Source organism: Melospiza georgiana, chromosome 2 (genome assembly GCF_028018845.1).
Source record: "Melospiza georgiana isolate bMelGeo1 chromosome 2, bMelGeo1.pri, whole genome shotgun sequence".
Classification (NCBI taxonomy): Eukaryota; Metazoa; Chordata; class Aves; order Passeriformes; family Passerellidae; genus Melospiza; species Melospiza georgiana.
Window position 1 is genome coordinate 81047619 of NC_080431.1, and position 23580 is coordinate 81071198.

Genomic DNA, 23580 nt, shown 5'->3' on the forward strand with positions numbered 1-23580 from the left:
TCGCAGCGGGGCCCCGGCGCGGCCAGGGGGATGCGCCTCCGCCCGGCCCGGACAGGGGGACGCGGGTGGAGCCACGCCGCGCGCCAGGCCGGGCCCCCGGCTCCCCGCTGCCGCTCGTCCCGCAGCCCCGCGGCCGCGGAGCTCGGGGAGCGCCGCTGACCGGAGTCGCTCGCTCGGGCCCGGCTGGCCCCGCGGCGAGGGAGGGAGGCAAGGAAGGAAGGAGGGGGGCGCGCAGGTAGCGGGGCGACCGCGCCCCGGCCCGAGCCCCCGTGGGGGCGGGGGCCGTCGGGGCGGCCCGGCCTCCCCCCCGTCCTCCCTTCCTCCGGCAGCCGCGGGGAGGATGGTGATGGTGCAGCCGCCCGCAGCCCCCGAGGCGGGCCGGGGCCGCCCTCCGCAGGGGCTGAGGGGATGAGCCGTGCCCCGCCGGGGGGTCGCTAGCGGAAGGATGACCACTCCCGCCCTGCTGCCGCTCTCCGGGCGGAGGCTGCCCCCGCTGAACCTGGGGGCCTCCGCCTTCCCGCACCACAGGGCTACCTTGAGACTCTCCGAAAAATTTATCCTGCTCCTTATTCTTAGTGCCTTCATCACCCTGTGCTTCGGGGCGTTCTTCTTCCTCCCCGACTCCTCGAAGCACAAGCGCTTTGACCTGGGCTTGGAGGATGTGCTCATTCCCCACGTGGACACCAGCAAGGGGGGCAAGAACCTCGGCGGCTTCCTCATCCACGGGCAAGGGCACGACGAGCACCGGCACAGGTGGGTGCCTCGCTCGCCGGGAAGGGAGCGGGACTGGGTGACAGGGAGATCCCTTAAAATATGTCTTTCTGCTGTCCCTCCTCTCACCGACGTCCTCCCAAACGTGTATCAACTTCTGAGCGCTAGCCCTGTGTCCTCCAGCTGCCATATGTAGCTGTGGCCCCGTGTTGCCTTCCCCAGTGTGAATTTAGCCTTCTGGCGAGCTAGACCTGAGAGGGCAGATACGAGGTGTCCTCCAGTGGCTGATTTATTTTCTCAGCCTGGCCAATTCCATGCATCAGCCATGGAAAGAAGGGGGTTAAGTTATGGCATTTGTGGAGGCAGTACAAGTGACTGAAAAACTGCCGCATCTCTTCTACAGCTATTATGTGCTTACTCAAAACAGCTGCTTGTTGCTGAATAGTGCACAAGAACTTTGATCTGAAAAAGACTTCATGCTGTGATCCAGAGACTGTCAGCCTATGACGTGCAGGACACAGAACTAGTGCAGATGGCACAATTGCCTTTTTCTGGCCCTTAAAATCACTTGCTCTAATGTTAATCCAGACGATTGAAGGTGCCGGTGGCTCAGTTTCCTTAATTGTATTTGCCAGTGTAAAGAAATCACAGATAGAATAAGAGTATCAAGGGTAGATATGCTGTATCAACAGCTTTTGGGGGGCCACCCATAGCTTTGTGTGGTGCAAGCCTCTATATGTTTAGGACTGGATCATGTGAAGTTAAGCATTCAAAACGCTGGTAAAAAACCTTAAATCATGATTATGCAGTATATTTGCTTCTAATATACTTCAGTTGCCTAAACCTTAAATAATGATTATACAGTATATTCACTTCTAACATACTTCAGTTGCCTAAATCCTACACTGCTGCCTGGATCTTAATGAGGCTGACAGATATATCTTCACTGTCAAAGATGTGTTAAAATATGATGGTGGGTGATAAAATACCTGCTTTTCCCTACTCAAATTAGTAATACAGGGGATTTTAAAGAAAGGTTACTTATGCTGATAGTGTTCCTTTGGAAACAGCTTGAAATATATCTTACTGGCATAAGAATGTTTTTTAAGGTTATTTATATGAGATTAAAAGGAGAGGGTTTAATTTACTTATTTTTATTAATATGTTATGAGTTATAAAGAATACGTGAATACTGTGGTATTTTTCCTTAAGGCATCTTGGATGTTTTTGGGCACTTAAGTTGAGCCCTTTCTCCCTATTTGAGAGAGCACAGGTACTTAATATTTAACAAGGACTTGTTTTGTCTGTGATGTTAATTGCTGGTGTTGTTAAACACTGCGTTAAACATAGGTTTAGACAGTCTGTAATATGCCTCTGAAGTTCTTGTCTTTCACTGTGTGGGTTTATTTTTTTTGTGTGTGTGTGATCTTATTTCTTAGCTTCCCCAGTCCCTGTGGCACATGCAGTCAGATTCAGTTTCTAAAATATAGGACAGATGAAACAAAAAGAAGAGTTCAGGAATGTTCAGGACTCCAGCTGTGGCTGTTGTACCTTGTGTTGCCCAGTAGATGGGCTGTAGAAAAAAGGAGTCTGTTGATAGTGATAGTTCATATTCTTTCCAGGTTCCCTCTTTTAGTTACTGAGGCCACATCTTTAGGAATGAAGTACTACTTTTTTGTGTGTCATGTGTAGATAAGCAGTAGCTTACAACTGTCAGACCTAAGTTGTTTGGGATCTGTTCTTAAACAAAGTGGTTATCCTGACATCAGTTAACTGAGCTGTGGTTCCTGTATTGCTATGGCTGTGTGTACCTCCCACCTGCCCTACATCCAAAATTTCGTCATGTTCATTTTTTGAGTTGTTATTTGAGCAAGAATAGTTATTATTCCTGTTGTTTTAGCTTTGCAAAAACAGGCATATCTTAACTACTTAAAAGCCTGCCTGCTTAACCTGCTTGTGAAACCCTTTTGTGAATATCACAATATGCATTGTGAAGCAAGGTTATGTGCTTTACTTTTGAAGCAACTTTGGCTGATCACTACAGTTTAATCAACTTTTATTTGCCATCAGCTTGTGGCTCATGTGGTTGTTTACCATAATGGAAAACACATGCTGCCATTTTCATTGCATAGTTCTTGCTCCTGGATTGCAGGGATATTGACAGATGGTATTTTGAGAAAGTGGAGGATCTTCAGTGGTGAGCTCTGGATTATTTACTGTTACAGTTTGGGATGGAAAAATTTGTTCTGCTTACTATCAAGAGGCAAAGTCAAGCATCAGCTACTTTGTAAGTGCTGTTTTTTGAGAGAGGCAGAGGACTTAGGGTAGAAAAGATCAAGAGAAATTAACCTAATCCTAATGTGAAGGAGGATGCAGTCTGAAATGTGAAGGGTGAGGATGGATTGACAAGCTGTTTCCAGAAATCGAGGGGCTTCAGAACTAATTGGATCAAAGGTCATTCATATGAAGTATACACTTGATTATGAAGTGACAGATGTTTTGATTAGTCACTAAAAGCTATAGTGTTTCTTCTGTGAATGCTGCTATTGGTGTCTACCAAATGATAAAACACATCTTATTATACTGCTCCCTTGGTATATAGGCTATAATATTTTAATGCTCATTTTGCCTTTCTCAAATCTTTAGTTTTGTAGGCTACCGGAAAATATTTGTATTTCTGTCTTCTAGAAAAAAATGCAGCAGTGATGTAGGTAGAAAATCATTGTGAAAACCATGCTTTACAGTTGGGTGTGCAAACAATGGTTCCCACTGGACTTTCTCTGTATTCCTTGCATTGCTTTCCCACCTCTTCCCCTGGGCACCCTTGACATTCTTGAGTGCTTTTATTTTTATTGTTACAGTGGTTACCCCTTGCTGACGTTAACTTTACATCTTCCATTAAATTGTTTTCTTTACTGCTCCTGTCTTTTGTTTTCCCCTTCCAGGCAGAAAAATTGGGTGGGGGGTGTGGAGGGAAAGCCCTACTCCCTTCCTGATGAACTTAAATATTTATTCAAGAATTACAATGTTCTTGCCTGTCTCCTGAGAAAAACACAATTCTTCTAAGAAGATGGTTAAAATCTGGAGTGAAACTGCAGTTTGTGTTTGGGAGATGGATGGGCTGTATTGCAAGGCAGTTCTCACTTTCAGCTGTTCATTTCATCTGTAAGCTCTTCCTGCAGGGTAGTGCATGGGGAATGAATGAGTAATGTTGGGAAGGTGTACCACAAATTTTTGCCTTTGAGAGGAGGGAGAATGGAAAGGATTAGTCCAGGACTTAGGAAGATATGTGCATACACATATCACAGTTTTAAAAAATCAATTTCATTTCCTGAAGATGAATTTCTTTCCATTTCAAATAGGATATTGCAGAGATTCTGGAACGAGAGCTGCATGATTTTGAAGACACATCTTTCCAAACAAACTTGTGTAGCACTTAAAATTTGTTACATGATTTTAGATAACTGTAATTTTCCCCAAACTTCTGCATCTCTTGCCACACAAATATACTTAAGGTGTTTCTTACTATCCAGCTACTTTTCAAGTATCTGTGGTGTTTCATTCTTCAGTACCAGATCTAAAAGATAGCTCTGGATGTAAACCAAAACATTCTTATAGCTTCTTTGCATCTGATGCAAATGACTGAGAATGCAAATGCCCTGTAATCTCCTTGATTTCTCAGATTTTTTAAAAAATAAGATTATCTGCAATATGTAAATTGAGAAGACTTTTTGCTTTAATGATCTGTCAAAGCAGCTGCTCTCTGTGTTACTTGACAAAAGCTAAGGCCGTTTCTGTGGTGAAAGTGTGTTAATCTTAGAGGCAACGAGTAATGTAATTTTATGAGCTCTTAGCTACTTTGTAGCAGCACTTGGACTGCTGTTGGGCAAACAGTTCAATCCTTCAGAATCTGTGAAGATGTATCTTCAGCTGCTGAATTCCTGTGTATCACTTCAAGTCAAAATTTCTGTCTGACTGGAAAAAAGCCTCAGCAGCCCTCAAGCCATCGGGTTGACAGCAGCTGCTCATACATGTGCCCACCTCAATGGCCTTGCCCTGTGTGTGGCAGTGGGTATAGATCAGTTTAAATCGTGCTTTTGACTTTGTTTCTGGAATGCTGAGGATTACTCTCTGCTGTGTTATGCAAAGATGGAAGGTCTGCAGTCTGATATGATGAGTTGTGGGTCAGCAGATGTATGGCAATAGCCTAAAAGTGCTCTTTCTTCTGTTGCTCAGTAGGTGAAAGCAACAAAAATTATTCTGAGGTGATTTTGGTCTTAATTTCTTCTTCTAATTTCTGCAGTTTTTTAAAAAAGAAACATGAAAAGCTTAATATGCTTATTTTGAATCCCTTTATCTTCTCTCATCTATATTACTTAGTTAGCTATAGTAAAAGTGGTCAGAGGAGATAATTTAGCTTCTATTGCTCAGTGGGATCAGTGCTTTCTGTCATCCTCTGCCATGCCATTGAGTATAAAAGTGCATAAAACTCTTTGCTCTTCCTTTCCAACTTTTCTTGAAGCACAGGTCATTAATGAAATTAGGAGTACTTGCTATTGTGATTCAGGGAACCTGTTTTTTTCCCCTGAAAAATCAGGAGCCACTCTGGTGTCTGCATCCCAGCTCCTACTGCATTCAGTTTTTCAGTGTGTGAGATTGAGCCTGTCTTTAGAGCAGGTTCCCCACAGCCTCTCTGAAATGTGGGCACTGATTTTAAGCTGAGATGCTTGATCTAGAAGCAAGGATTTTCTGGAGTGCCACTTTCAGGAAATGCAAGTCCTCATGGTGACATCTCTGGAGCCAGTGAGGGCAGGATAGTGCATTCCAGGTCAGGCTTCAGAGACATCTCATATGTCTAGTGTGAAGTTGAGGTGTAACTGCCTGGTGTCATCTTCAGCTGCTGAAGCTTCTGCAAGAGCACTGACCCTCTTTATTTGAAGACTGTTCTTGGCTAGAGTTTTTAGTAGCTGCATGTTATTCTTTTCTCTGGAGCCTGTGTTGAGAAGAGACTTGAGAGATGATGCTGGTACTTGGAAGAATTAGGGGGGTTTGATGTCTTCTGGAGTGCCTACGTTATAACCTTAAACATAATTGGTACTTTTCCTGCAGTTGCACTGGACAGTGGGAGAGGTGCCCTCTTGGATTATTTCTAAGGTTCTGCTGAAATTAGTGCTTTATATTGTAGGCTGAGAAATGCTTTCAGCTTTGAAATACAAAATGCAAATTTTAGACCATCTGTTTAGATGTCCTCCCTCCTCCCCCCCCCCAATCTGCTGAGCAGCCTACATCATATGTAGAGTGCTGCTTTCTTCATGTTCTCTTGCTGTACTTCAGTTAGTCAAAGTATTTCCTGTATTATGAAAGAGAGGAGTTGAGTGCTGGTATTCTCCAATTCTTACCCTTTCCAGTAAAAAAAAAAAGTTTGAACTTGTTGGTTTTCTGCATGATCTACACTTTGTCTACATGATGGGAAACAATCAGGCGTGGGAAAACAGCAGAAAGCCTGCTGGCTGGATTTATGCCAGCTAGTGGGTGGAAGGCAGTAGCAATTTGGTTCATTTGGAGTTTTGTAGATTAAAATCTTTGAAGAACTTTAGCATAAATGTGGGTTGCTTGATGATGGTAGCAGTGCAGGCAATAGTAAGCAGTATGGCTAGTTGTGGGCATACAGCACTGCAAGAGTTCCCCCATCTTCTGATCCTTTTGGTTTCCTGTAGTAAATACAAATATCTCAGTCCTACTGGGCTAGTTCTGAATGATGGGATTTTTCTTCCTTACAAAAATATTACCAAACTTGTAATTAGTTTTACATCCACGTATGGTTTGTGTACATGTTTTCATAACAATTGAAATGAGGCTGAATATGGGCAAAGAAGACAAATTTTGTAATATCTTTCTTCTTATGTCCATCCCTAAGAAGCCTGTAAAATTTTAAACATGGTCAGTGCTTTTATTCCACCATCCTTCACTTTTAATTATTGCAGCTCTCAGTGTTGAGAAAAGTCTGGTCTCATGGGTAGGCAGCTGTTTCTCACAGTAGTTATTCAGGCTAACAGAGTAGGAACTTGGGGACACGTGTTTGGGTATAGCTTATGGGATTTGTTCTTTTCCCTTCATTTTCTGAAGCAAGCTCAAGTGAGTGCTGTCATCTGTCTTAATTCAGTAACTAGATTATCGCTTTTTTACTGAATTAAGAGTTCTGTTGCAAGTAAACTGTGGGGAGAGGGGTGCTTAACAGGCCAATAAGCCTATAAGGGGCAAGAAAGGGAAAAAATAAATGCCTTTTTCCTGCCACCTCAAACCCTGAAATAAAAATTCTGAGTGCTCCAAATGTCCTGTATGCCTGTAACTGTTCTATTTAGAGTGAATACATGTGTTCATGGGGGGAAAGATAGGGAATAGTTTTGGTGCCTAAGTTCTTGTCATAAAATCTGTAGGCTTTTGATTCCTTTTGTCTTTGTTGTCTAATCTAGTGCCCAGTATAGAGCAAATTATATAACTTCATCTGTTCACTCGAGGATATGGAGGTTCTGTGTTATTTTTCAGGTCTGCAAATACTAAATGATAAATAGTAAGGGAGATAACTTTCCCTGGTAACTTCCATTCCTTCCACTCTTGTTTTTTAGAGTACCTAACCAGGTACACTAGCATTTCTAAAATTTAAAAGGAAAAAAACCCCCAGAAGATAGGTTAAGAAGTAACCTGTAATATTCTTTTGTTATCTAGAGACTAGTTTTGAAAGGTCGTTTTTAGCCTTGTCTTGGAAGCCAAGAAACTTTGTGGCCATGCTGTGGACACATTGTAGCTCTCACTGATCCCTTGCTGTTCTCTATTCCCTCCTTTTCCCCACTCAATCAGCAGCAAAGGGTGACCTGTTAGAATTACATTTCTCTGTCTTGTGTGTCCTGGTGCTGAGGGAAAGACCTTAACTGGGAGCTGTGCTGAAGGAAGGATCACAGAGCCCAGCAGTACCTGGTGATACTTCTGCTGCTGCTAGTCAGTCTGCACAAGTGTAATTTTGAGCCAGCCACAGCATGAGTCTTCTGTTCTTCACTGATTGTTAGAGAAGGGTGGCTGGAAATGAATGCTGTGGTAAGGAGAACCGGGGTTTTGTGGCACAGCAGTAGCAACAGGGCGTGTTTACTGAAGTAGTAGAAAACATTGGGACAGAAGGCTAAAGGTCATTCAGGTTTGAAATACAGGGGTGTGTTAGTTCTGTTTCTCCAAGGATTTATTTGCCCAAACATTGAATCATATTTGTCATTCTGTCTCGCTGCCTTTGTTCTTTTAAATATTCTTATGATGCACACCTATGAACTGGATTACCTGGCATATTGTATTCAGCATCAGTTTTGTTAATGTTTGATGTGCTCTGTTACTTGTTAGTTAACTCTTAACCCACCGGATGATTTTGGAAATGCTTCCCCAGCTCCTTTCAGCAGCACTGCCATTGCAGCTTCCAGTGGCCAGCTAGTTATTTTCTGTGATTCTATTTGAGAGAGCAAGTTTGAGGTTTTCACTAGGCTTAACATTATGTAATCTGATCAGTATGGCATGAGCAAAATTACAGTTTTAAGGGAGTGACGAAAGTATTTTCTTGCTATATAAAGCTCTAAGAGCTCCTCAATGAGATTACTTTGTGTCTGTTAACACCAGCATGCAGAAGTGTCAATTTTCACAGAACTTTGTTTGGGTTGGAAGGTATCTGAAAGAACATCAATTTTTGACTCCCCTTCCAAAAGCAGGGACCCCTTCCACTAGACCAGATTGCTCAAAGCCCCATACAGACTGGCCCTGAACACTTCTAGGGGTGGGGTATCCACAGGTTTTCTGGACAGCTTATTCCAGTGCCTCATCACCCTCACAGTAAAGAATTTCTTCCTAACATCTTATCTAAACCTGTTTCAGTTTAAGGCCATTCTCCCCTATTCTGTCACTACAAGCCCTGGTAAAAAGTCCCTCTCCAGCTTTCTTGTAGGACCCCTTTTGGTACTAGAAGGCTGGTAGTAGGTCACCAAGGAGCTCACTCCAGGCTGAATGAACCCCAGCTCTCTCAGCCTGTCTTCATAAAGAGCTGCTCCAGCTTTTTCTGTATGCCAGTACCCATTTGGAAGTCATTTGCATGATGACATTCATCTCAGCCGAGTTTTAGCACTGCTTGCAGGTCAGCAAGGCATCTGAAGCTTGCACCGACAAGCTGTGTAAGTATTTTCTCAGTAATTTGTTATCATATCTCTCTGTGACCTGCTGACATGTTTTAAGGCTGAAGTGTACCATCAGGCCACTTAAGAGCAGGTGACCATCAGTGGTAAATCAAACGAATCCAATTTGCTTTTTATTGGATCAACCTGAATGTACTTACGGAGGGTGAGAAAAACATACCATTTGTGGGAGCGGTATATCCCTTAAATCCTTCAGTGGGAATCTTGCTTTGATTGTCCTGCTGGATAAACAAACCTGTGGTGAATATACTGGGTTCTATTTCTGGTTTAGGTTTGTTAGCAAATAAGAATAGCTCACAGCAGTGTGCTGTTTCCTCAGCAGATTTTTCTGGGTGTGTTGCTATCTTTACCAATGTATTGCCTTTGGAGGGCTATTTGCTGTTTTCCCAACGCAAGTTAGAGGATCTGCTTTTGCTCCAATATACTTGCATCCTTTCTGCAGTATATTTAGAGACTCATAATCCAGAGCTGACTTTCTGGACATCAAACTTCCTGTTTGTTTTCATTACTTTTATGAAATAAAATTTGCTGTGCACTTAAAAATAAAAATTGAAAGAAGACCTGCCACTCTCTTGGGTTGTTTGAGATGACAGTGCAGTAGTGGGAAATATGCTTAGAGAAGAGGGAAGTTATTTTCCTGGTTAAGATACAATATTTTTCCCCCCTCTTTTTTTTTTTTTTTTTTTTCCTCACAGAAAGAAAGTGGTGGTTTTTTTTGAAAAAATGATAGCATGAAGTAGCTTGACTTAGAACTGTGTTTCTAGTGACCTTTTAAATCTCTTAATCAGTTTTATCTTGGAAACACTGATGACTATTTAATTCTAAACTTAATAATTGCAGATGATGCAAGCATGTGTCTGTTTTTCCAGTACTGTAATCACACATCCTTAGTTTCCTAAAGGCATCTGTTCTGTTGTCACTGGCTTCTATTTGAGTGGAAAGTGTTCTCTAAGTGATTAAGTAACACATGAAGTGAATTCTGAATTGCAATGCACAGTGTTCTGGAGAAGAAGATATTGCAGAGGTGTAAGAGGCTCTTTGCATTCTGGAGTTCTGATGTTAAAAGGAGTATAATGGAAATTCAGATTTCTGATTTGTGAATAAATCTGCCTTCTACAGACAGTGGAATCTATGACAATTAAAATTTTAATTGGTCTGTAATACAGACATTTTCCAATAAGCAGAAAAAAATCAGAACAAATGGGAAATAATGCAAGCAATTAAACAAAACTTTAACTTCAGTTTTATCACTGTCTTGCACATGATTTTAACTGGTTCTAACTGTTCTGATTTAGATACTTAAAAACAGTCAAGCCGGATGTGCTAATTGTTACACTTGTTAAATTGCTCCAGATCCATGCAGTGAAAAGTTGAAAGAGCTGCAGCATTACACCTATTTTTATGCGAAATGAGTTACTTTTTCAAATCCCAAATTCTGGAAGGGAACTTAACTGCTCTTCAGTAGCTGACACACTGATAACTAAGAATTTTTTTAGTTTTGTGTCATGTCTGGGAGCTTTGTCATTTTGAGGGTCTGATACCTATGGAAGGATACCAAGGTATCTGTGTGTGTAATATCTATATCTATAAATTGCCCAGTGAGGTGGATAATCAGTTGTCACTGCCATAATTTCAGTACTTGAATGTGAAACTTCAAAGCCAGTGGCTAAGGAGATGACTGATACTGTATTGGCACTTTTTATGAATAAACTTCTGTATGAACTTGGTTTAGTATTTATCTGAACACAATGATCAGAAATGATTCAGAGTTGTGTTGGTAACCAAAGGAAGCTCTTTTGTGAAAATAAGACCAAAATTTACTCAAATCCCTACCCAAAACCAAACAATAAAGCCTGCCATCATTCTTGGTTTTCCTTAATGTGAAAAAGATTCCAGGTTCTCTTCCAGCAGTGTTTTTTTGTTGTTCTTTCTGACTGGCTTTTACTTAGCCCCATGTTGGCATCGCAGTGTTTGGCAGCTGCTTGCTGGCCAGAGTAGGCAATGGGAACAGTTTATTGACTCACTAAGCCAAGAGCCTAATGGTGACTTTGTTCTTGTGTGTGTTGGTGAAACAATGGAATTTTTGTGATTGCGTTACTCCATGTGAACTCCAGGTGCTTAGTTTGGTCCAGGTTTTATACATCTGTGGTCTTTTGATATGTTTGTTTTGATTTCCGTAAATCACTTGAGCACTAATTTTGTTCAGATGGATTTGCTGTTGCAGTTATGCATCGTCGTTTGCTTGACGCCCTGTCTCCCCTCTTCAGACATAATTTTCTCGGAATAGCATCTGGCCATCACACTACAGTGGGACTAGATCATCCAATCTACTGCTATTACAAAGAAAAATGAGGCTTGACATATTCGTGTCAATTTGGCAAAATGCCTGAATCATTATGCTCAATGAAATATGTGACATTTCAAGTGGGAATGTAACCTGCAGGAGCACTTGCTGGAGAAACTGGAGGCAGTGCAAGGAAAATGCCACCCTTACTTGTGCTGGGAGGTTCAGATACTGACACAAGCCACCTGATCAGTACCCATCACAAGATTGTGGTTTACTCCATTAAGATATTTAATTTTGTTAAAAGATTTTCAGTCTCTAGAATTTGGTGGTGGTGATGATCCTGGGAAAATGTCAAGAACCTTTTAAGTTTAAAAGAAAAAAAAATCCAAGGAAACATCTATGGAACTTCCTTTCATATAGTAACAAGTAAACCAACTAGCAACTAGCCCAAACTCCAAAGCAGTGTGTGTAACTTCTGAGTCAGTCGTAATTACTTGCTGTTCTTTGGTTCTCTTAGCAAATTTGTTTTGAACCTTCATGGATTCATAGTGTGGAATTTTTAGGAAAAAAGCAGGCTGTCTAATATTGCCTAGTGTTTTAGTAACTAGAAAATATATGGAAGCATAAAAAAATTTAAGTATTCCTTAAATATGATACCTAACAAATTCATTTTTCTATATCTGAAACCTTTTAAGAAGGAAAAATTCCTGGAGCCTGTACAGACTGTAAGTAGAATTCTTCCAAGCTGTCTTGAAAAAATTGCCTTAAACTCCATCAGCCATAACCTTGCTCTTTCTAGCTTTAAAGTGTATTCCGTAATGCTTAAAATAGAATGTCTTTTGAGATTTAGAAGCTCTTATATTTACATCAAACTGTTCAAACACATTTGTGGCAGATGGTTTTTGGTTTAGTATTTTATTTTCAGTTCCTGCTCTACCTTTCCTTTTTATAGAATTGTTCACTTATATTTAGCAATTTGACCCTACTGCTTTCAGTTCAGTGCTCAACAGTTGAAATGAAACAGGGCAGTGAAGTGGCAAGGGCTATGCAGTGGCTCTCTAGTCCAGAACTTCTGAAACAGCAGCATCATCTTCTATGCTCTCTAGAGATGGAAAAGCTGGGAAGGGAGGAAAGGATAGGAAGAGTTGGATTGAAGTGTAACCCAGAAATTTTTCTTGTATTGCTTTATACCAATGTCCTGGGGTGACTTTGTGATGCTGAATTGTATCCCCATTCATCTGTTTAGCCTAGAAATAAGTTTTGCACCTTTAAACTAGATCTGAGAGTGAAGGGGGGGAGAAGAAGCAGTGGAATGTCTGAGGTGGCTGTACTTAAAAACGAAGGGATAGGAGCTTCAGCCTGCTCTCTCACAGACAGTACTGTCTGCAGCTCGGAGAGGGCTCTTCTTTGCTTTTAGTTAGTTTTGTTTTTGCTAGCTGAGACAGAGGAGTTCCCCAGACCGTGGCTTTTCTTTTTCTTGGAAGTGATGAGCCTTGCTTTGGACCAAAAACCCAGAAAAACACTGGGAGCTCATGGCTGTAGCCCACTGGGGCCTGGGACACGGCATTTTCCAGCACTGGAGGGACAGATAAGAGACTGAGCGAGCTGAGCCACACCCCACAAAAAGGACTTTCTGTTTTTGCCATCTCTTCAGAATAATGAGAAGTTCCATTGTTTAATATTATTCATTTTTCTATGTTTTGAGTACTTGTTAAAGAAACAGGGGTTTTTCCACTTTTCTCAAAGGAAATTTTTGTCTCTTGAACTGGGTGAGGCAGGGGCCACTTGAATTTGCTTTCTAGAGGGACCCCTTTGGGGGTTTACTCCCTAAATTTGCCCTAAACCAGGACAGCTATGCTGTTTTTCACATCACAGCCTTTGCCCCAGCCTTCTTCCTACAAAGGCTTGGTGTGGTCCTGAAATGTGTTATGGTGATGGCTGGATAATATTGCTTCTTTTAACCTGTTGATAATGACTGAACTTTAACCTCTGAAAAGAAGAAATTAGTAAAATCTCAATAAAACTAAAGAAATCCTCAAGAAAGAAAGTTACATTAGGCTTTGACATCAGTCTTAAATACCAAGTTTTGTGTTATTTATTTTGCCCCATACTTTCTTACTGGAATCCAAAATGGTGACTGATGGTGATATAGTGTTTATTGGAGATGGAATAAAACTTTCAATTCCTAGTCTGCGTACTTAATTTTGCAGTGTCTTTAGGATTGGAAAGAACTTCCAGCTAATATTATCTTCCATGCAGGACACTGGCTGCAAGGACACAACAAGGACACATTAGTCTTGAGAAGTAGAGTCTGTCTTTAAAATTGCCATGGGTGAGTGTCCGGCATCTTCTGCCATGCGCGGAGGTTCTTCAAGCAGGGGATACACAGCAGTTATTTACTGGCTCATGCAGAGAGCCTAGCCAGTTAGGCAATTTACTGTGGATTAATGTGCTTACCAGCTCAAGGAGTCCCTGCTGGCCTGGAAGGTATAAGGTAGGAAAATACCAGCCTCCTTTGATCTTGAAGTGGATTGATTCTTGATCTTGCTGAGTCAACATGTTCCAGATCCACTTTTTTCTCAGTTTTTATGCCTCTTTTAGTCAATATTCTTCTCTTGAATTAAGTTAGTGTCTCATCAGTTACACTCTCTTTCTTAGCTTTTGTGACTTACAGTGATGAGAGAATCCTCTTATAAGGTACCACTTTATTTTTGGAGGAGCTCAGCCCAAGCTCACATTGGATTTTTGGGTAGTAAAAGAGTACAATTCTTGGTTTGGTGATCTTGGGACTGCGTGCTTGTTTACTCTGGACAAGTGTATTTGAAACTATTAGATCTGAACTCAAAATAAACATGACTGTTGCCTACAGCCAGTGAAGTGAAGGAATGGGTTGTGGGTCTTTTTCCATTTCCAAAACTTGCATTAGTCAAATTGACAGTGTTATCCTGCTTGAGTAATCTCTTTCTTAATTATGTGCAGTTATAGCGTGGATGTATTTGTTAGTGAAATGAACTCCTTTTCATGAATGAGGTAAGAACGTTGCCATAATAATTTTAAGTAATGGAACAGATTTTAATTTAATCTTGAAGGAATCAAACATGTAACTACAGCTATCCATGAATCACACTTTGTTGTTGGGAGTTCAGGAAGTTGTATGTGGTGGTGGTAGAGGAAGAAGTTAGACTTTACATGCTGGATGCATATGTTATTTTATTCTGCAAATGAACAGGGGAAGAAAATACTGTGTACTATGTACTGTTTCTAAAGCTCTCTGAAAAACCTGAGATTCTGTTGAACACAATTCAAAGATCAAATCGTTGAGACATTTTATACCCCCAGCTCTCCCATTGTTCTAGATTCATGTTTTGGGCTGTGGTACTTCTTTGTGTTTTCTGTTTTGGTCAAGAGTAGTTTGTGTCCAGCTCATCTACTGCTGCATACATCTAAAGCCTGTGTATAGCTTGTAAAACATGTTAGTATTAAAAGTATTTCACCGATAGTGGAAATAGCACTGATAGCTTTAAATCAGCATTTCATTGCATTAGCTTAATCTGTTAATATTATGATAGGCTTGTGAAAACCACATGTGGTAGTTCTAAATGTACATACTGCTGAAACATTACTCATTTGCTATATTTTTTTTCCCTTCTTGTGTCCTGACAATATTTTGATTGCAGATATATGTGGACAAAGATTTGCTCAGCAATTCCCAAAGAATGGCAAGTCATCTTTGGTGAAATTATTTACATATCATTGTTTCTTCTCTTGTACTTTTTACATTCGGTGGTGTTTACTCTCATGATGCTTCGTACCATCCTTACCTTGTTTATGGGTCAGTGATTCCTTAGACTGCAGCCTGGATTTTGCTAGCTGAGATGGCTGTCAACAGTGTTTAGTCATTTGGGAATATATTTCAATTGGGAAGGTATCTTTTGTGGAGTGAAGCTTATCGTTCATATTTTGTGCAGTTTGCTCATGGAATGGAGCAAATGAGCAAACTCCTGCATAATTTGTGGCAATGATATCTATATTCTTGAAGATATTTGGAAGCTGTCTGGATGTGATCCTGGGCAAACACCTCTAGGTGACCCTGCTTGAGCATGGGGTTGGATCAGATGACCTCCAGAGACATCTTTCCCTCTCGACCTTTCTGTCATTCTGTGACAAGGACTGTGTTCTCATCTGACATGCAAATAGCTGCTTTTCCATATTTATAGATGCACAGAGTAGTTTGAGCCTTGCATTGCTAGGTTTTTTTGGATGGGAGTTGCTAACCTAGTGTTGCTTTTCTGGCCTTTTTGAAAAGGAAAAAAGCCAACATCCAGTTATCTGTCTCCTGAATCAAAATTGCGTATTTTATTAGCAGTGGGGATTATTGTCATGTGGAAACTTATTAAAAGCACCTGGAAAGCTAAATAATTTGTCATATAGTTGTCTCTTATCCTCTGCTTTACTGACAAGATTAAAGAACTTTGGGAGTAATGAGATAGAGTTTTGCTCTGTGGAAACAGCACAGATTAGACCGTACGTCATGATTTCCAGGTATTTTGTTGCTCTATCTTTAGTTACTGTTTTGGCTGATTTGCTAAGTGGAGAGGCATAAAGCTTTGGTGTTCTTTCTTTCTGACTAGTCCCAGCAGTGCTGAATGTGAGAATTTACATTTCTGTTTTAGTTAATGCAGCATTACTCTTAAATATGTCCGCACTGCAGCCTGTGCCATTTTATATGAAAACGTTTTGAATCACAGTGTATGTACTATATGTGTGTGTGTGTGTATGTATTTCCACCCTGAAACAAGGACAACTGTGTTTAACAGCAGAACATTGCCTGCAGCTCCTGTCCTGTCAGAGCTTTTCTCACGACATGTCACATAATACCTTCTGGAAACTATTGATATTCAGAGACTGAGTTCGAACTAATTTTTTTTGTTTGTTTAGTTACTGTTGTTGCCCTGTAATTCATCCAGTTTCTGCAGAGCAGGGCTAGGTTTTAAACTGCTGCCATGTAGAAGGAAGGGACTGATCCTGCCAATCTTGCACTCAAAGCTCTGTGTCTTTCAGACAAATCCAGTCCTGCTGCTGCGCCACAGCAAGGCAAATTGAGTAGCACTGATTCTGTGTGAGCCAGGAGGGTTGAGCATAGTGGTGTCCTGGGGGCAAGAGGAACAGTCAGGAGAAATTGTTCTGGGCCTGTGTTTGGATAGAGCTGCCCACTCCTGGTAGTGTTGGTTCCCCATAGCAAAGAGCTTGTCTCCCTTTCCTATGGGAGATCCCAGGATACTCCCCCTCCTCTTTCTCTGCAAGCTCTGCCATACAACATTTCAGTGCAGGGCTTGTGGCACCATGCATGTTGGGTGCTATTCTGATTTTAAACACATTGGTAGACAGGTGTCAATTTACCATATAGACATACAGTAATTATTGGTACAGGAGGAAGAGAAATCTGAGCAATGTGTGTGAACTTCCAATCAGATATTTAAAGCAGTGTTGCTTCTGGGATGTGCAAGGCAGCTTTGGCTGGGTGATTAAAATAGCATTATGGAAATGTGGTAGCTTGAGTTGACAGAACATCTGTGTGAGGGTAGTCACTTCCTTAGAGCTCTGTAGGACCTGCCAGAGGGTTTCCCATGCAGAGAAGCCTGGTACCATCTGCTTACCTGAAAGTTTGCCATCTCTGAGTCTGCATTATATGCCACTTGCTACTTTTACTTTGTAACAGCCATTTTCACTTTGTCTTTTTTTGCTGTCTATTTATATTTATATTTATTTTTGCTGTCTATTTAGTATTTGAACAATTAAGAACTTTCAGACTAAGACCATAATATCATGACTGTTGCTTTAAATTGCTAACTTTCTCCAGCTGTTTTTCTTCTGTTGGTGAGAGTTTTGGTGCTTACTCCTGGAGATCAGGCTACCAAGGAGACTCAGAGTGTAAAAGGAGGGAGCTATCTTATTTAATTGTGATACCCCTTTTGAACACAGACATCAGGAAGAGGGTATTCCTTCAGTTAATATAGTTCTCATTTTCTAAGTATAGGGGGTGGGAAAAGGGAAGGAAGTACCTGATTGGAATGGGAACCTGGAGGGGGAGGGGTGAGATTGAGCCAGGGCTTGCAGAGGACCTTGGTGGTAGTGAGGAGCAGCAGTTTATTTCTTTGAAAGCTGGAGATGGAAACTGCTCTTGGAGCAAAATAGACGAGTGTAGGATAACTCTGAAATATTGCTTTTTGGTTTCTTTTCCTTTTTCCCTAAGTAGAAAAAGATTATTGTTGTCTCAGGTGTAAGAAGAGGCAGGCATTGGCTGTGTGAGATACCAGAGGCTAATCAGAGGCCTTGAGAAGAGGAGACATTTGGTGGATGTTGATAGTTAGGAAGGCAGAAATAGAATTTAAGATGGTAGGAAGTGACTCTTGCTGATGGAAGAAGCAGTATCAATGGGGTAGAGTAGAGGAAACCATGTGGCTGAGTGATGGAATAGATAGAAGTGATAGTAGAGAATGGCCATGGATAGTAGTGGTTAATGGCCATGTGAATTTGTGTGCAGAAAACATGCTACTTGTACCTTGGGCTTTAGTTTAACACCCCTGAACATGCAGGTCTAAACACTTTGAAGCTCATTTCCTGTTCTGCTGTGTCCCCAGACATTTAATCTTCACAATATTCTAGCCTCAACATCAGTGTTTGGGCAGTCGGCCAGTTAGGAGACCTGATTTGGCCTGAAATGATCCATAATTTTTCAGCTGGCTCAGCTCACCACTGGCTGCATGGCTTGTTGCCCAGTCTCCTGAGTGCCAGCATAAGGAGTAAGGGAGCTTGCTTTTACAGGACCACTAAAAGAGAAAAGAATGATTTGTACAGAGATAGTGACCAGTACAAGGAATATAGGGTTATAACATCCTTTATCCATAAACCAATATTTCAGCTGTTATAGTTGATCATTCTAGTAATGCTGCAGTCACACAAAATCAGTCTTTAACCTACTAAATCAGCAGCAGGTATGGACATCCGAGCATCCTTATATGCCATTTCTTGTTCCTACAGAAGTGCTAGTTTTGTAGCCATAGGTGACTGGCTGTGACAATGCCAGGGAAGCTGTGTTCTGGGCTTTATCTGGCTGGAGGTCAGCAGAGGGGACCCATGCTGATGAAGTGCAACTCTAACTTACCCAGAGATATCTTCTTACCACACAGGGTAGCTTCACAATCTCAGGTGTGAAGTGGTGGCAGTGTTATTCTGCAACTGGAAGTGGGGTCTGCAGATAGATCCCCTCTCAGTTTGTCAGAGAAGAGCTTCCCAAAGCTCAACCTGCCAAGGCTTGTGCATGCGCTGGTGTTCTGTGCTTTAGGTGCTGTTTCAGTTGTCCAGCTATCATTTATCTCACCATGTTTTTATCCAATAGTCCTCAGTTTCCAGCAGATCCTTGCTGTATTGTTGTTGGGACATTTCACTTGTCAGTAGCTAGGTATTAATCAGCTTAAATATAATGTGTAATGGAGTCTCTTTTATTTTTTGCTGTGAGCTGAGATGTGTGAAACCCTGTCAAGGTATTTTCTCTTCCTCTGTTGTTTACGTAGATAGAGGATGACAGCCTCCTGCTACTAGCTCAAATGGTAGATTCTCTTAGTGACAAAAAGCTCTAGGATTTCTGTTTTGAAACACAATAATATTTAAATGATTGTCATAATTTTCAGTGATTGCTGCTTCTTAATTTTCTTTAAAAACACACCCTTATCCCTTACTGCAATTCTATATGGCAAATGTCTTTTGTCAGCCTATTTTCTGTTGTCTCAGGTTCTGTTCTTAAGGCTGCTTACTTGATGCTTCTAGAAGTCAGTAAGATATTGCTACTCACAGTTGCTGTCTTAACTTTTCCTGGCTGTTATTTGAAACTAAATAAAGTTTTCAAACCCTGTTCTTAATAAAATAAAGGAGAGCTGATAGGGATGTTGGCTTGTTAACTGTGTTGCTTGAAAAGCTTTCTTAGTCTGTGTTGTGATTTGCTTGATCTTTTATACAAAACATCAGTAGACCAGTAGTTTTCTTCTTTCTACTCTTCATCCTGGAATCATACATTTAGTGTGGGTGTTTTTGGACAAATTCTTTTCAAGTATGTCCTCTCTTGTTCCTTCATTTTAGAACAAGCTTATAATGTCTTTGTAGAATGTCACAGAAGCATCTGTCCTACCACATGTGGAGAATGAGGCTGTCCTGTTCTATTAAGGATTTAGAGCATTTGTATTAAGCACTTCTCATTGCAAGGAAGTAATGCAGCTTTCACTGTGATAATCTTACACAGTGATTTCAGCAAGCTTTTGATACCTGCTGAATGAAAGTTTTCAAGCTCTAACTTTATGAAGGTAACAGGCAAAATCCTACTTCTCTTTTGCTTGAAGATTCTTCTATATTGCTGTTTCTGTATATCAGGTGAGATGTTGGAGAACTCTTCATAGCTTATGAGGCAGACAAATATTGTTCTCTTATTGGGCTGAACAATCTGAACAAAGGCATGTTCACATCAATAGATGTGCTAAAAATTCCTTTGCTTTAACATGTGCATGTGCAGAAACTAAATTTTTTCAACTGGCTAAAGCTCCTACTCACAACTTCAGTTTCTGAAGACTATTATTTGGGTCCTTTCCATTACTCCTGAACATTTTTTGGCCTGACTTCAGAAACTGTTTCTTTTCCTCTGGTAGTATCATGTGTAAAAGGAGAGGTTTATAATTCTGGGGTCAAGGAAGATCAGAAAAGGAGGGAGGACAAGATACTGTGTATAACACACATGTATGATTGCAGTTCCTTTGTTGTCACTTTGTTCTTGTGTTTGTCCCCATATCCTCCCAAAATTCCCGTACAAATTTGAGGTTTTGAACCCAGCATCCTGTCTTGGCACAATTCTTGGGCAATGTGGGTGGTACAGAAGGTGAAGGAGTAGTAAGCCAGTACTGTAGTGCTGAACATGTAATTCAAGCTTCTGTAGGGTATGCACTAAAACAGTTGCTGGTGGTGTACAAAATGGAACCCATGATTCATTTTTCTTAGGTAAAAAAGATTTAGGAATTATGTTTCTGAAAATTCAAAAAAACTTGTCACTCCCAAGAATATTAAAATATGTAGAATAGCAGTTGCACATGCAACTTGTGGGTCTGCATGTGCTTGAAAGGGTGAAAATTAAGGTGTAGCAGAAACCAGTGATATTCTTGGGGTTTAGGTGTTTTAATCTATTGTTTTTAATCTAAAATTAGCTAAGTCTAGCTAATTTTAGGGTTCTGTTTAATGTTGGATAGCTAATTAGCAACTTTTTCTCTGAAAAAACTTCTGTCGAAGCAACTTTGTTTATTATAGTGAAAAACTTGAGTTTACGAGTACTCAGTTTTGTATAGAATAAAGAAAAATAGGTAATGCTTGTGAAGATTGTAACGTGGTGACCTCTGCGAAGGATGAGCTTTGAGTGATATGGAAAATGCAGCAAAGCTTCAGACTCTGCAGCAGTTTTTGTGATATATGCCAACTCATAGAATGTACCACTCTTATTTTCCTTTGTGTCTTGTGTGGATGGGTTTAAATATTTGGGTTTTCTTCCTATTGGAAATTCAGTTTTGGGTAATAGTAGTAGACTAGAAATAATATTTAAGAGCTTAATGCTGTATGTGGGAGTTCTCTGTTTCCTTTTAGTTCTGCTTGAGCATATGCTTCAGTATCTGATCTGTGCCATCAGCATCAGTGGGACTGCCTTGTCCTATATGTAAATGTGCCTATTTATAAAAATTCCTTCTTTAGTAGGAAGCAGAGATGATGCATTGGTCTTGCTTGAGAACTCAGTTCATTACTTCCTCAGTGCCACAGGACCAGCTATGTGTTATTCTACCTTCATCAAACTGCTCTTTGTGTTGATAAATAATGCAGTATGCAAGGTGGTGGTCCATGCTTAGACTTGACTAAAGTGAGTAGAGTGTAAATACATTGCTACATACATAATTAATTTGTGTAACAGCAATGTTTCCAGTGACTTAGAGTGATTTGTTGTGGAAAATACTGAGGTTTGACATTGTTAGTTGTAATGGGCTTCTGAAATTAATCCTGAATTAAACTAATCCTACTGGTTTTTGATAGATTGAAACCCATGTCAAAATAAACCTAACATTTCCAAATGGAGAATTCTTAACTTTTATCCTACCCAATTCTCTTGTTCAGTATTGATTTCTTTTTCTGGTTATTACTCCCCTAGTCTATATGTATTTTTCTCTCCCATTTCTTATAAAGTCCTTTCATCTTTATTGTTTTTAAAAACTAAAGTCTGTCTCATTTGAGTGCTAGTTGGAAATGAAGATCTGATGCTCCAGTCAGTATGGTGCTAGGATACAGGAAGCTATTTAAAACAGTTTTACTCAGGGCAAGGTACCACCACTCTTCTCATTCAGTTTTCTTGAGGAAACAGGAAGAGATCCTAAATTTCCTGAACTTTTAGTAGAATTTTCAGAGTCCTTTTATAGGCATAAGATTGATTACTAAAATATATTTTTCCCCCTCTATGTTAGCATTGTAAGTGCTTGGACCAGATTTAAGACCTTGTTCTGCAGATGCTTAATATTCTGCACAGAAGCAATTAGTTGCAGGTGTTAACTCAAGTTCCTTTAATCATCAAAAAAACTGAAATAATGCCTATTTTTGATTGTGTTAGTGCATTGAGGCAAAAGTGGTTGTATTCTACTTTACACTGGAGGAGCAGAAGAGATACAAAAGAGATGTTTGATAGGGCTGTAGTGATTGAAAACTCCATATTGTTGAACTTTGTGCAACTCCTGCTTTTTCTAATGAAGTGGTTTTGTACCCAAATGACATTAAGACAGTAAAAACTAAATGAGTTTGCCTATATCTAGTTGAAAATGTGTAATTTTGTTTGCTCCCCACTAGTGAACGTTCCATTAATTGCTGTTGTGGTCTTAAAAAGTATTATTTTTCTTCCTGAAATAGTTGATCTGATTCTTCTGAAAATCTGTTTCAGCTGATACTCTAACTGCAAAACAAAGAAGTTTCATGTAAGCTTTAAATGTTTACAGTCTCTGGTGACCCTTCTTAGCGTTGACAAATGCCTGGCTGCTCGTGTAAGTGCAAATGTAGGAGTGTTTGTACAAAACAACTACTTTTCTTCCCTAGTAAAACTTGAGCTGACTGTACCAGCAGTGCTTCCTAAGCTTGGCACCCTTGTCCTTTTTTAAGTTTTTTTTTCAGATTACACGGCTGCTGTAGACAGAGGTGAGGAACAAATGCCTTTACTAATGGTCACGCCACTTGACAGATTCTCAAAATAAGTTTTACCAATCCTGTTCGTGTAAATATTAATAACATAGGAAGCAAATAATTCCCAAAGGATGATCCCTTACCTGCATATCTTTTTTTCCTTCTTCCTTCAAAGGCTATACATGTTCCAAATTTGATAGTGTTAGCTGTACTATTTTGGTCTTAACTGGAAGGTATGTTTTGTTCTTTTTATTATGGTTGTAAAGAAACCCTATGAGTTGTCTTTTATGTTAACATTCTTAATTAATAACTTATTAGCATAAGAAGATTCATGAAGGTCCTGGCTGTGCTCCAAGATACTATACAAGATACCAAGGAATATTCAGTGTTGTTTCATTTTGTAGAGGACTTCATGCGTAAGGGATGTGCTTCAACTCTGCACTCCCTTCTGCAAGTTCTGTGTGCCCATTCAATCTCTGTTTTTGAAATTCTCTCTAAATATATTTCCCCCAGGATTTTGCTTGTCCTCATTCTAGAGCTGTTTCCAAGGCCCATACCTAAATTAGAGGACAAAGGAAAACAATTAGGTAGAGATAGTAAAGTACTAACAAGCAGAAGGCCTCTAATGACTAGCATAGAAATCTGTGAGTTTAACATACTGGATTTCTGGAAATAGACATATTTTTTGGGTGTTTCTAAAAAAATGCATATAACGAATTAAAGTTGCAGGGGAAAAAAATACAGAAAGGCAATCTAAGGATGTCAGTAGTTAAGTGGCTTGTCTTCCTGGTGGAATTGCTGGATGAAAGGAGCACAATCAAATTCTGAGGGCTTCTAATGATATGGGTTAAGAAAGACTGAATTTAGAATACTTGGCAACTAAGCAGATAAATTAGATGTAGTCAGGTTCTAGAAAATGGGAAGAATGCCCAGACACTGGCAATCTGGACAATGGCAAAGTTTCCACTGCTAAACAAAAGATAGGGAAGGAAGATTAAAAGTTAAGTTAGTTTATTTGCCTTGAAGGTGACACCCAGCTATCTACAAAAAAATGTCAGGGGCTAAGATTTTGGTTTAAACACAAGATCAGATCTGTAACAGGATCTGTGAACTTCCGTC

At 40.3% G+C, this 23580-nt stretch overlaps 1 protein-coding gene across 1 annotated transcript in view; it reads left to right on the forward strand.

The window, feature by feature from the left end:
* Positions 1–300: 300 nt before the first annotated feature.
* MAN1A2 (mannosidase alpha class 1A member 2) overlaps positions 301–23580 on the forward strand; it is a 132264-nt gene continuing 108984 nt past the window's right edge. The window contains exon 1 of the mRNA XM_058045284.1: positions 301–753. Coding sequence (XP_057901267.1) covers positions 446–753 — 308 coding nt within the window. The 5' untranslated portion in view covers positions 301–445. The remainder of the gene's footprint in view (positions 754–23580) is intronic.